Here is a 14,303-nt window from a genome sequence, read left to right as displayed (position 1 = left end):
AACAAGTCAGCCCAAAAAAAAGGTAAATGTACTGTAGTGAAGGTTACTTGAAACAGTAATCACATTACTGTAACATGGTACTAGGTATTGCAAAAATGCCCAACACTGCTTTGGCCAATACTTAACTTTTACGTTCCATACTTTGAAACTAGGTATTCACCCTTCTTCCCTTGAAAACACTGTGCAGCTAATTACTTTTTCTCCACCCAGGGGATTGCATGTATAATAAATGATGTTTGTTTTAGCTCTCCCAAAGAAGATTCCCCCAACTTCATCTCACAGGGCCTACCTTACATAAAATAAAGGTCAGAAAGTATTGACAATGACATGGATTTCCACACTCTTCTCTCTCAGAACTACAAATTGTTTTTTTTTTCCTTTGCAACTACAGCGCTGCATGTAATTGACATTACCATGCTTGACACGCCAGCCACTACCAGGTTTTTTGTTTTTGTCATTTTTCAGAGCCTCTCTGTGAGGAAGCGATTGTTGTGATTCACGCTGAGTTCACATCGGCTTGTGTGCAGTTTCGCTCATCCAAGATCTATTTAGTTTTGTGTTTTTCCCTCATCAAACTCCCAGCTATTCTTTTTTAAGAATATCTTTTTGGCATTTTTTGGCCTTTATTGACAGGACAGCTGAAGAAATGAAAGGGGAGAGAGGGGGGGAACAACATGCAGCAAAGGGTCGCAGGCTGGACTCGATCTCCAGCCCGCTGCATCGAGGACTAAACCTTTACAAATGGGCGCCAGCTCATTAAACTGAGCCATCCGGGGGCCCACTCCCAGCTATTCTTACCCAGACTCCACTACTTAAACTTTTCTCCTTTATGGATAAACACCCTTCCTTTATTTGACCAAATCCTTTCTTCCCCTCTCTTTCTCTTCCAGATTATGGTACTATCAGGAAAGTGCTTTCCCCTCTCAATCAGTCCACGGGGAGCTGCCTATTGGAGGAGATTGAGTTGTTCCCACCCAGGAAGAGACAGCCGATCCGAAGTCTGCTGATCCTGCACAGTCGCAGCGAGCTTTATGTGGGTGTTAGAGACCAGGTCATCAAGATCCCGCTGAAGAGATGCAGCTACCACAAGAGCAGAGAGTGAGTACATGCTTAAACTAACACCATTAATCTCAATGGAAAGTGTCAAAAGGAAATATATTCACAACTCTACAAAGTTTTAAAGCTGCCTTTTTCATAAGATGCTCTTTATCTGAGAGGGCCAGGCTTGTTTATTAGTCAGGGGCCTTTGCTGAGATTTAACACCCTGTAAATCAGCTTTTGTCTGGGCCACTGGCGGTGCACACTGCTGCCCCCTGTCTGTCTTCCTCTAGTTGTCATCAAACCATGCACTTTCTGCCTCTTGTGCACAATTCTTATGCAGCTGTGCGTGTGTTCAGCACATATATTGAGTTTCTGTCTGTCTGGGAGACACTCCGTCAACGCATAAATATTGGCAACGAAAAACCCGAGACAGGCTGGGGTGTGAAGACTCACCACAAGATTGGGATCCCATCCATCATTGCTTCAGAAAAGGAATCACACCTGCATTCCTTATCTCTCACACAATGAGCTGTTATTGAAATACTCAGAAGAGTTAAGGCTTCATATTACAGCGGTGGCTCTGTGATATATGCTGCAGCCATTATGGCATTTTTTCTTTCTTCCTTTTTTATTTTTTTGAGAGTGTAAGAGTCAGAAAAAAACAAAACAGATAAAAGAGGAAAAACCATGCACTCAGATTGTGAACACAGACTGGAAGCTACATTGCAGGGAGAGTAACTGGGTTCATCACTGACATTTCTTTGAGGTTTGCCTGTAAGATATTAGAAGGCTCCCTCTCTGTTTGGCTGTGTTCTGATAGCTCACTGATGGGTGGTGTACAATCGCCAAGGCCCTTAAGGCCTTTAGAAAGACAGGTATTATCTTGTTCCTTCTCCCTTTCATTGTGTGCTGCTGTCGTCACCCCTGATATCCTTGTCCATACAGATCCATAACTCTCTGCTGTTTGTTAGCTTCTCAGACACTACGTCAGCCACCTTGTGTGTGCATCAGAGTGTGTGCAAGCACGTCAGAGTGTTTGCCTTTCTGCATTTTCAAATGGATGGAGGCATATGATCTTGTGTCCTTGCACTTGTGTTTGTGCCTGCACTCAGTTCATTGTTATGAAACCCACAGACAACTTTGGTTACATTTCACGATGGGCATTTCAGGCTCCGTTGATGCTCGTGGTTCAGAGATACATCATTGCGCTGTCACCACAGGCTCGTATTTGCATGAAAAGAGTGACATCAGGCTTTTTACTGCACTCAATAAACCACCTGAAGCAGATACTGCACAGACAGATCTAGCTATCCTTGCTGCAGTATTCTCAGTGAATATGTGTTGGGCTGATAAGCTATTTGAGTCGGAAATGTGTGTGTTTGAGTGTGTGTGTGTGTGTGTGTGTGAGTGTGTGTGTGTTTGTGTGTGTGTGTGTGTGTGTGTGTGTGTGTGTGTGCGTGTGTGTGTTGGACTCAAAACTATAATCCTTGTTCTTTGATGAAGATTACCTGGGAATCAGTCAGCACATTGTGTCAAGACATAATTTGATGATGCCTATGCAATGTACTTTAGAGCATTGCAATACTCTTCATTTTTAACACTTCTCTCCTGCCTTCCTTATCTCTCTCTTCTTCACTTGAGTAGCTTCCCTCAGCCCTCTTTTTTATTTTAATTAGCTTTTTACTCACCTCTATTTCTACACTTCTCTCTTCTCTCCGTTGCCACTTTCTCTCATCTTATCTATCCCATTTCCTATTTTTTTCATTTATCATATCTCCCGCCACCTTATCTTCCAGCTTTTTCTGCAATCGCCCTTCTTTCTCCCAACTCGATGTTAGATTTCATGTCCTGTTACAATGCAGAGGTGTCTGTATTCACATATGACTGGTTAATAAAACCCCCATTAAACGTTATTGTCCTTCCAGAGCCTGTGTGGGAGCCAGGGACCCATACTGTGGTTGGGACCTGCTGTTGAAGAAGTGCACCACGCTGGAGGAAAGTGTCAGGATGAGCCAATGGGAGCAGAGCATCACAAAATGCCCTGTGAGTGTCACAGAGCTGCTGCCTCCTCTGTACATACCTCATTGTAGTCCACTTGTGTTGTACTTGTTTCCTCTGCTTTCTTCACTTTGAATATTCAGAGTTGGTAAAAAACACAGTTATCCTTACTAGGCCTGTAATCCTCACATTCATTGTTGCTCCTCTTCTTTTAAAGTTACAGCTTGCTCGGTATTCTTTCCATGCATTCACAGCTTACGAGCAACATCACCTAAAACCAGTCTTAGAAACATATCTTCACCAAAAAAAGCATCTTCGGACTAAACAACTTGACTTTAAGGGAGCGGCGCGTACCCTGGGTATGATCTGGGCCATTCCCTCAATAATTCACCTCTGACTGCATGTTCATTAGCAAAACAGTTCTTCCATTTATTCCAACATGGCTCTGCTTTTTTCAGCATTTCATTGACATCAATTTTAAGCCAGTCACAGCAATAGCGCTATGTGCCTCCGTGCCCTTTTATTTTCAGAGGAAGATTTGTTAGTCAAGCCCCTGAGCACCCAGTGGCATCTGTCAGCATAGCTCTGGCAGAAACTTGGCTGCATCCTCATATGCTTTCAGATGTATACATGGACTCAAACAAGCGTGCATGTGCATAACCAGACATGCATACAATTTTCGCCATGTTACTACTGATTGCAATTCTACAATTTTGTTCTTTTGCTAGAGCTATAAAGATCACCGATTAACAGCTTACCACTGTTTATATGAAACTTCCCATAAGACTTGTCATTTTTAAACTTTTTTTGTACAGAGCAAACAAACAAAATATTAAGCAATGTGTTAATTAGTGAGCTTTAGAGGTACTAGTAGGTGTTTCAACCAGTTTTTATTTATACTAACCACAGCTAGCTATTACTCTAAATGCAGGATTTGATTAAAGATACTATTCATGTTTCCAGCAGTAGTCTATCCTTTAGTTTTGATGTATTTTCATTTGGCCACATACCGCTGCCCGCACCAGTAATGGAATATGTATTTACCCACTTAACCGTGGTCTTACCAGGTCCAATCCATTTAGAGTCGGCATGAATTAACTTTTGGCAGTAATCACTTTGTATTCTGACAGAGAGAAACGGCTTTACAAAAGGGCTTGTGTAGCCAGACCAGAATGGGAAAACTGTCTGTTTGCAACAATTGGATACCAAGACGTGAAAACTGAAAAACAAGAGGTTGCCTTTTTTGCCTGACAGTTAGTGTTTCACTCCCTATAAGTCCATTAACACCGTGGAAAAAACGTTAAACTGGCTGACTGTCTGTTCTGTTGCTTGCCCCTGAAACTGTGGAGCCAGTCAAGGTTTTGCACACTGAGTTGCGTTGTGTAGGCAGAGACAGGAGATATGCTTTACCAACGTTTTAACAAGCGCCATCTGGCACCACAGTCTCACATCTATATGGAAACAAGCAGAAAAGAGTGTCTGTATAGTTTTAAGGGAAGGTACAAGTCTTGGTTGCTGTTGTGTATGCTTTCACTCAAGTAAAATGGAATTTTTGACTCAATAAAAGTTTTTGTGAGGAACCCACATTGCCTAAAAATAATTTTAATGAACCCCTACTCTAAAAACATAATGTTACAGTATTCTTCAGAATTAAAAAAGAGACAGAGAAAAAAGACATCTGAGGTTATTTCAGCCTTTAAAAACAAATTACTTTTACTCTTATAAGCCGCATAAAACACAAGTGCTTTTCATCATTCTCCAGAATGAGTATCCTGTTTCTGGTGCCCTTTCATTTCTGTTTTCCCATTTTCATGAAAGAAATTACATGTGCTTTAAAACAGAATCCTTTACATGTTTACAGTAATTTTTTTAGGGACAAATACACAGCATGAAAAGGATTGTGTCATATATATGTACCATATTATTTATATTCTCAGCTGTATGATTGGTGAAATAGATGCAAAACTGTCAGTTTCTTTCTAGTTGTTTGCTTTTAAGGCAGCCTAATGATGTAAATATCGCCTATCTTAGCCATGTGGCCCCCTTTTATGCACACAGCAGAGTTCAATTATCAAACAGAGCATAGAGCAAACCGTTTTTCTGCTTCTGCCAAAGCAGCTGATTATCACGCTCTCTTTTCTTTGCGTGTTCTTTGCCTTTTTAAATCACTCTGTAACATAGCAGCGACAAGGCTCACACCATCTGCAGCTCTGATTCTTACACCGGCACGTTTTTTTCTTTTTAGCTTGTGTGCCCAGGACATCGCTCGTAATTCATAGCTGCTGTAATATCTGTGCCTTCTTGTTTCATTCCGTTTTGCTTCAGACATCTATTTACGCTGCCACTTATATTTCATCATATTTCTGTCTTTGGAATGTGTCCATTCACTGCTTTCATTTGCCTTTCTGAATCTCTCTTTTGCTGTTTTGGAATTTCATCATATCCTGAGACAATTTTCATATTTCTTCCTCATGTTCACAGCACATTTTTGTCCATATAACTGCACAATTGTGGATGTGTTGCAGATGATGTAATGCAGTTACGTTTGCATCTATTTTAGGAAAATTGATTTCTGTTTGCATCCACCGTAGCCGTGGGCTGCGTTTCCCAGAACAATACATTCTGAGTGCATCAGTTTAGTGCAATGACCAGTTTCTGAGAAAAGCCATTACTCTCAAAAGTTTGATTTTTGGCCCTCTTTGTTGCTAACAGATCCGTAATGTGACTATTGATGGAGGCTTTGGTGCCTGGTCAGGCTGGTCCACATGTAGTCATAGCGACGGAGGTAGCACAGGGTCATGTCTGTGTCGAACACGAGCTTGTGATAACCCCGCCCCTCAGTGTGGGGGCCAGCAGTGCTATGGCATCAGTGTGGAGGTCGCCAACTGCTCCAGGTACGTTCTTTTTTGATACACCAGCACACATCTGTAAATTGTCATTCTCTTGTCAACAGTATGATGAATTGGTACAGTATGTACCCATCTCTACAATAGACAGTGTGACGGGGAGGTAAGGAAAGAGTTGTAAAATTGTCTTCATTAACTCTGTGCATACTAACACCTACTCATCAGAAATCCGTGCACAGCTAAATGCAGCATGTTGCATACTCTGTCAATTCTACTGTCACTGTTAGTTATTTTTGGCTAACAAGTGTTGATTGGGTGTATTTTTTTCCACCCACACAGCTGACTTATTGATGTTTTAACACTCTGAGTTCACGTTAACTGAGATGGTGCTGCTGTATATCAAACACATCCTTTGATGATGAGGGGAAGAAGGATTATTTTTATTTTATTATCGGTTGTTTTTTTACCAATAAATCCATCTTTTAGTCTAAATAAAGTTGGATAGTAGTTACAATTAAACACTTTTAAATTATTTAATCAATTTTATCTGAGTAGGAGTATAAAAAAAAAAGAAGAAGAAAAAAAACATATAAATTCACATTCTGTCTCATTCCTCAGCTAATGTGCACTGACCACTTACTGCCGTAGAGCCAACTTTTGATTGTTAGTATTGTCCCAAAAGGAACACATATGTAAAATACTTACTGGAAACGAAGAGTAAAAAAAAGATAGATTCAGCAACTCTATTCTCGCTTAAAATGTTTCAGTAAACTATTTTTTGTCAAATACGAGATCGTATTCTGAATGAGCCACCGTTATGCTTGGATGTGAAATCTTGAAGCCAGACCTACGTTTCTCATGAAATGTTGTCTTCTATGTCTCATGGTGTGATCAGCCACTGAGATTTGTGTGACTTAATAGTTACTATCTTTTTGCTGAAGTCGGTCTCTGTCCAGGGTACAGCCCAGGGTCTACAAACGGCAACAAAAGCAAACTGTGCCAACCTGCACCACGAAGCTTACACAAACAGTGATCTAGCGTTCCAGCCAATGACCAACAAGAAGGATTTGGGGGTGGGGGTGGGGGTTTAGTGCGCACAAGCACAGAAGGGAGGTGGAGGGGACGGGATGAGGAGGAGGGAGGGGCACGCTAGTCTCGTTTTGTTTGAAAATACTTCTAACGTCCCTCAGCATCACCTAGAGCACCTTTAAAGTAGCTTAGACTGATGTTGCTCTGTGTGTCTCCACAGAAATGGGGCGTGGACTCCCTGGACTTCCTGGTCTCCCTGCAGCACCAGCTGTGGCATCGGCTTCCAGGTACGTCAACGCTCCTGCAGCAACCCGACCCCTCGCCACGGTGGACGAGTGTGTGTGGGCCAGAACCGCGAGGAGAGGTATAACACACACACCCACGCACACACACACACACACACAGACAAGTTTATACATTGATTCAGATTTGCAGAGTATAGCAAATACATATGGTACATGTATACAAAAATAAAGCTACTTTGTTTGAGAATTTGCAACCTGGACTAAGGAAGCATGACTTTCCCTGGGCTGTTTTTCTTTTCCTTTTTATTTTTCTCCACTTCTGTCTAACTTTGCGACAGCCAATTAAGAAGTGGGATAGGCCTGCGCTCGGGTAATTATCTGGCTTTCACACACGGGACTAGTCCACGTTTTGAAGCTTTGTTAGCTTTGCTGTAGAATAATCACCTTTTTAAAGATATGTTTCTATGGTTTCCAAGCAACCTTCAAGGCCTGAAAAAGGAAATCTGTTTTTCAAGGAAAAAGCACACACAGACATGCAAAGATAGATAGGTAGAACAGGTCAAGAGATGAGTATAGTTCAGGTTAAAATTGTGTGTTCCTCTATCTCTTTTTATCTCAAAGCTAAGGGGTCATCATCAGGAGGATGGAGGAAAGCTATGACAGTTTAAAAATTACACGACACTGGCTACATTACATTATTCTCATTCAATTGTATTAGAGACTGGCGTTTCTTAATAAACTGAGGCATTCTTCTACTGTGTCCATAGTCTCTGTGTCACCAAGCGAGGCATCACGCTTATGATTTTTCAGCTCCTGCTGTGAACCACAGGTGAAGGCAGAAAAAGAGCAAATAAACACAGTTCAGAGGTTACAGGAAAGGAAAAGGGAGAAATAATTTGTTACCAATCGTTACCATGGCAACAGAAACAGCATTGCGATGGAAGAGTAATTGGATCCGGCCTTCAAGGATGAGCCCTATATTGCATCCTTTTCTTTGCTCCTTTTTCATTTCCTCTCTCTCTTTTCACCTTCCACTTTTCCTTTTCTCATTCACCTGATTCTCCCAAGGACTGCTCCACCAGGAACTCTGAGGAAAATATATAGAGTTACCGGCACAGCCCAGTGTTTCACAAACCACACCAAAAATGTGCTGGCTGGTACTAAAGACCAGGGAAGGCCAGAAGCAGGTTTAGCCACCCCCTCTCTTTCTTTCTCTGAGCTTTAATCTCCTTTGTTTCATCTCCCCATCCTGCTCTCACTTCTCGCTCTGTTCTGCTATTTAAAACACCTTAGGCCAGTTAGAGGCCAGCTGTGAGGGCTGGAAAAAAATCTTTAAGAAGACAGAAGATGTGTGTGTGTGTGTGTGTGTGTGTGTGTGTGTGTGTGTGTGTGTGTGTGTGTGTGTGTGTGTGTGTGTGACAAATGGACAGTAAGGCAGAGAAATAGAAAGACGAAATGTGTTAACAGATGAATTATGCTGAGTCTGTTTGGGTGCCGCCTGAAGGAGAAAAGATAGGGATGCTAGAAAATGTTTGTTCAATATGAGCATTTTCCCGTGTGTCAACTTTCTCTTTTCTTCTTCTTTTCTCATTACATGTTCAACCTGTATATTGGTATAGTGTCCAAAAACTTCCACCACATCTGTTGTTTATGTTGCCCATGTGTAAACTAGGTCTTCTGTACAAGATTTAATCTACATGACAAGTAAAGGGCTGGCACTTTATCAGCATGTGCACACTGAACTTAATACTGTGAGACTTTTATTTTATGGGGCACAAGCTTCCTTTCAGAGGTGTTAAGCGTCTGCAATAAGCCTCATTACTCACTTTATGCACAAGACTGGAGTGATATGGAGTGAGCTCATATGTACACATATTTACGAAAACTTAAAGAAAGGCCAAAACTCATATTTCTCCCATCTCTTTTTTTTCATTCAAACGGCTTCCCATGAGTTTGGCCCTGGTTGTTTGCAGCAGGCAGAGCTATTAAAGATAAAGCAAATGTTCTGAAATTGGCCGTGCATGACAGCGCTACGGGCTTAAATCTGGCTGGTTAATGTCTGCATTTATGAACCTTCTGTTGGTGTTTTCCCTTAACACATTGACATCGTCCACATTGCTTACTCAGCCTATAGCAAATAATTAGCAGCGTTTCAGTCTGATCAGCTGTGTGTTTTTAGAGTGAACAGAAAAGGATGAGATGAACTAAAGGTATGACTTGTCTGTAATGGTTAGAGTGTGTATGATTATGAGTTTGAGGCTCTAAATCATTCATTGCAAAAGTACATTGTGCTGTGGTGCAGCAGAGATGTTTTGGGTCTGCATACGTGTGTGTGTGTGTGTGTGTGTGTGTGTGTGTGTGTGTGTGTGTGTGTGTGTGTGTGTGTGTGTGTGTGTGTGTTACTATATTACAGTCTTCTTGACTTCTGCACTCTCCTTTTTTCCGCTGTATTATCAGTCCACTACAAGGTTGCCGATTAGTAAAAGTGGTAAAAGAACACACTGCTCTAAGGATGTTTACAACCAGGGTTTACTGAATGTAGCTTTTGATTTGCCCTGAACAATAGCAGCCTGAGCCTCTGGGGGAAGCGTGTAACGTTAAAGCTATGTTAGCACAAGAAGACTCAGTTTTCCTCAAAAGGCACCCATGTGCCAAAATACAACAAAATAGCAATAAAAGCTATTTTATAGTATGCATAAAAGTTATAACATAAATTATATGGCTCTAATAAGGCTGGCAATTGTCTATTGTTGTTGTATAATGAGGACTGAGTAATTAAGTATTTTAGATTTTGCTGTAATCCTGTCTTGTAAAACAATGTAATTAGAGATAATTCATGCATCTTCGTGGCTTTTTTAATAGTCTGTATCAATGAATTATGCAAAATGCATATGCATGTTTATTAAGATTTGAGATGGAATTGTCTTAGATATACTTTAATGCAACAGTGGCAATGAGGCTATGAACAGAAATATAACACACAGACCCATCTCTGGTAGCATGATTTAATCAAATGTTCCGGTTCACAGTGCAACCGATTCTCTGCCCTCCATGGCCACATCAAAGAGATACGTTGGGTTTTGTTGAAGTTTTGCTTTAAGTGAAGTTTACATGCCTTTTCAGTCATCCCTGTCTTGTGGTATGAACTCTTTGTAGCTATTTCAATTCAGTGGCAAGGTTTCAAAAGTGTGGCGACATCTCCAGTGCCCTTCACATATAATTGTAGTGCTCTGCCAGATAAAGTAGTTATTCCATTTTCCACAGACCACTTAAAAGACACTGTCATGCGTGATCCAGTTATGTGTACCCAGGATAAGGTGAGCTCTATTGTCTATTGACAGAGCTTGCAAAGTACCTCATATCTCTTCATTAAAATCTTGTAACTACAATACACAATCCCATAATTACTTCAAGACACACTCATCATTCTTTATAATACAAATTGATCAAAAGAGTTCCCGACTTATCTTATTAAATAAATTTACGTGTTGATCCCATGCGGCTTTTGCACCTTCTTCCCAGATACTGTAATGAACACCTGCCCTGCCCACCGCATGTTTACTGGTCGGCTTGGTCGGCATGGGAACGCTGCACCGTGCCCTGTGGCGGAGGGATCCAGTCACGACGCAGAACCTGTGAGAACGGCAACGACTGTCCCGGGTGTGGTCAGGTATGTCACGCAAAACAATGGCTCTAACATGCACCATACCTCACATCCCTCTTTCTCTCTGTCTATTTGTTGTTTAGGAACGCTTAAGCCAGTTGATGCGATGAGCAGTCAGTGGTGATGAAATTGGAACCTCTACACAACCAAATCCCCTGGCTATATTTATACAGTGGCAGCAGCCATCAGATTTATTACCAAGACGCATTTAACACCACACATACAGTAATCACTCCACATATGAATAGGCTTATTTCTGCTACAAAGCTATCTCCAGAGCACGGATGATGCAAGGAAATGTTGAGCGCTCTCCTTGTTGACAGAATTATGTGGTGCTCCTGTTATTTCTGGGGCTATCTTCACACTCACACACAAACAAACTCCCTCATCCCAGTCCTGGTAAGAAAATAAGCGAGAATGATAACTGTAGCTTCTGGTTTCCCTCTTGGAAATGGATTAAAGAATATAGGTCAGGGTCTTGTGGATGTATGGGATTCTTTGTGTGTTTTTGTTTGTTTGTTTGTTTGCAGGCTTTGGTAGAGAAATTGTTTAGGGTGGTTTAAGGTAAAAGCCGAAATGGCATGACTCTTTTAAATGGCTAGTTTAGATTTAGGGTTTAGAATTATGAATATAATCAGTATTACTATGGTGCGGTGTGTGCATTTATCTAAATATGTGCTTCTTCCCAATGTGTACTATGTCGAGTAACGTATTGGACACAGGCATTACCTGTGTCAAATTAAAAGGATGTTAGATGAAATTTGTTTAAAAAACAAATCTGCCAAATGTTGAAAAAGCATTCAGCGAGCCACATCACATTTAGCTAAAGAGCACATCACACAGGTTGTTTAATGGCCCGTTGTGAAGCTAAATAACACACTGCCAGCATTGTGAAACATCCCACACAAGGCCTTGCAACCTCAACAGCATATATAGTATCTGATGATTGCCCGTGACACATTAGCCAAATGACCTCCCATTAAATAGAAATTTAGCAGTCGCACCAAATCATCTACATCTCACACACATAAACTCACATTCCCATCAGATGGCAGCTGTCTTATTTCTGTCATTGCGCAGCGACTGTTATCCACACAGAGGAATCCTGGGAATGCAGCGGCAGTCATAGAGTAACTTGGTTCATATAAGGAAACTGATGACGAGCACGAGGGAATCTAAGTACCTCGTCACTGCTGTCTCCAAAAGGGAAAGCTTGTGTTTGACTGTGGTTGTTGGTATTTTTGATGTTTAAGGACAAACACAGGCTCACTGAGCAAGAGATGTTGGATGTAGTTTTTGTAGGTGTCAGGGGGAGGGGACCGTTTCCTACTCATTACAGACACTTACTTTCACTACTTTTCTTTTTTTTGTTCCCTCGTACTCCTTGTCTCCAGCCATTGGGACATGGACTTAATTGGGGGAACATAGTTGTAATTACCTGCAGATATCAGAGACACCGTCTCGATTTCTGGGAGGACTTTATTAAGACAGCTTCGCTTACTTGTGTTATAGCTGCATATTGATTCATATCCCCCAAAAAATTGTCTGCCTTTTATTTACAACTCTGATGAGGTGCTTAATGGCACAGCTGTCAATGTTTAACAATTGCTTACGGGAAGCCCCTAAGAAGTAAAGCTCAAGTGTTTGAGATGGAAAACAGTTAAAACAAAATGCAACTTTACAATAAAGTTCGGTATATATACATTTCTTTGCAAGAATGACCCCCCCCCCTCCCCTCCCCTTCCCACCCCAAAACAAAAGTGTGATGTGCTCGGTTTTTATGTGCCATCTGTCTGTGTTGTCTTCACCCGGACAGATCCATGTTTAATTAAACAGAAGGAGACCACCACACACACATAATCTCTCACACACACACACATACACACAGGTTGCAACTTCTGTCATCACAGCTGACAGACAGCCAACTGAGAGCTGAAAAGATGAACACTGTGTATGTCTCAGACGTTAGAGTGCGTAGGTACGTGAGTGCATCCATTTTTACCTGTCAGGATTGAGATCGCCACCACCCCCTGAGAACAGCTCGCTTCGTTTTCCAGACAATCGACAGCAATGAGCTAACATCTGCTTGGTGTTCTACAGTGATGTCCTGAGAATTTGCAAGAATTACTAACTTTTGGGTATCAGAGATGGACTGAAGGTCAGAGGCTAACAGATAACAATTATTTTGTTAATTTCTGATTGGTTGCATTGTATTCAATTGTTTTTATTGTTTCGTCTTGCAACATTGTTGATTGTCTGAGATAAACAAAAAAAATGAAATGAACAGTCTGGTCAACACTCTTGACATGCTGTAAAGTGAATTGGGAAATCTATTCAGCTGTTACTTAAATTTTGATTCTCTATTGATCCCTGAAGCGAAACCTTCTACGCTTTAACCTCCTCTGCAGGGAGCTCACAGCACACTGTCACATTCAGAATAGCACTTCAGAATAGCCTCCCTACTAGTGAAACTAGTAGGGATTCAGGTCAAGGACACTTTCATTTAAAACTTAAGTTCCTCTACTCACTTTGCAACCCTGATACCCTAAAAAAGTAAAGTAGCCACATACATGATTAAAAGAACAAACTGTCTAGTTGCTTCATTTCCATAAAACTGTCCTTAGTTTGCCCTGTGTGTCATTGACTCAACAGTTTTATCATCATGGAAGTATTCAGTCCTGAGGGGCTTGGTGCCTTATTTTGCTGATGCAAAAGGCCACATGACTGCAACTTCATCAGTCTGCGCCCCGGTCCATGCAGCGCTGCCCTGTCTCTCTCGTTTCACTGTATCTGCATTACAGGTTTGAATCCCCAGAGGAGCTAACAAAAATCTGGGCTGGAAATAAACAAGTGAGGCCCTGGTGGCCCAGCAGTAAAGTACTGTATCGTGAGTGGTATGCTTAACACCATATTTTGCTGAAAACTGCAAAAAAAAAAAAGAGGATGTGTGCTTAGTCAGCCAACCTTGTATAAATTGTAAGAACAACTAAAATCATAAATCAACTGCTGATTCGTTGATATATGACATTTAAATAATTTAAATTTTTAATTTAACACTATTGGATGACGCGGAGTATACAGAACGCATAGTATACAGAAGACACACTTCAGAGGTCTTTAAAGAGATCAGATTCACTGTGGTATTTCATACTTTATATAGTAAAGTACATTGAATAACTCTCACATCCTAGGAGACTTTTATTCTGAGCTGAACTGCACATCTTGACTCTGCCTCTCTGTGTTAAATAACTCAAATATGGACCATGAAAAACTGACGGTGAACAGAGCTGCTTAATGACACCGAGAGCAGTTCTATTTACCTGCCAGACATGCTGCCAGACCGCGGAATGAAAGTTAAGTAGTCTGTGTTTGTGTAGGCAGTCTGAAGTGTGAACACACTTGTGTGTTTTTGTATTGTGTTAGTCACTGTGTTTGTGTGTGTGTGTGTGTGTGTGCGTGTGTGTGTGTGTGTGTGTGTGT

The 14,303-nt window shown here is 41.3% G+C and overlaps 1 protein-coding gene across 3 annotated transcripts in view; it reads left to right on the top strand.

Moving 5' to 3' along the window:
- sema5a (sema domain, seven thrombospondin repeats (type 1 and type 1-like), transmembrane domain (TM) and short cytoplasmic domain, (semaphorin) 5A) overlaps positions 1–14,303 on the top strand; it is a 111,804-nt gene that overhangs the window by 70,337 nt on the left and 27,164 nt on the right. For all 3 annotated transcript variants that reach the window (XR_004655273.1, XR_004655272.1, XM_034862117.1), the window contains exons 11-15: positions 891–1,098; positions 2,967–3,084; positions 5,752–5,933; positions 7,135–7,278; positions 10,682–10,829. Coding sequence is in view for 1 of the 3 variants with exons in the window: in XM_034862117.1 (XP_034718008.1) it covers positions 891–1,098; positions 2,967–3,084; positions 5,752–5,933; positions 7,135–7,278; positions 10,682–10,829 (800 nt within the window). In the remaining 2 variants the exon portion in view is untranslated. The remainder of the gene's footprint in view (positions 1–890; positions 1,099–2,966; positions 3,085–5,751; positions 5,934–7,134; positions 7,279–10,681; positions 10,830–14,303) is intronic.

This window comes from Etheostoma cragini, chromosome 22 (assembly GCF_013103735.1).
Source record: "Etheostoma cragini isolate CJK2018 chromosome 22, CSU_Ecrag_1.0, whole genome shotgun sequence".
Lineage (NCBI taxonomy): Eukaryota > Metazoa > Chordata > Actinopteri > Perciformes > Percidae > Etheostoma > Etheostoma cragini.
Note: the sequence above shows the minus strand (reverse complement) of the source record. Positions and strands in the feature narration are given on the sequence as shown.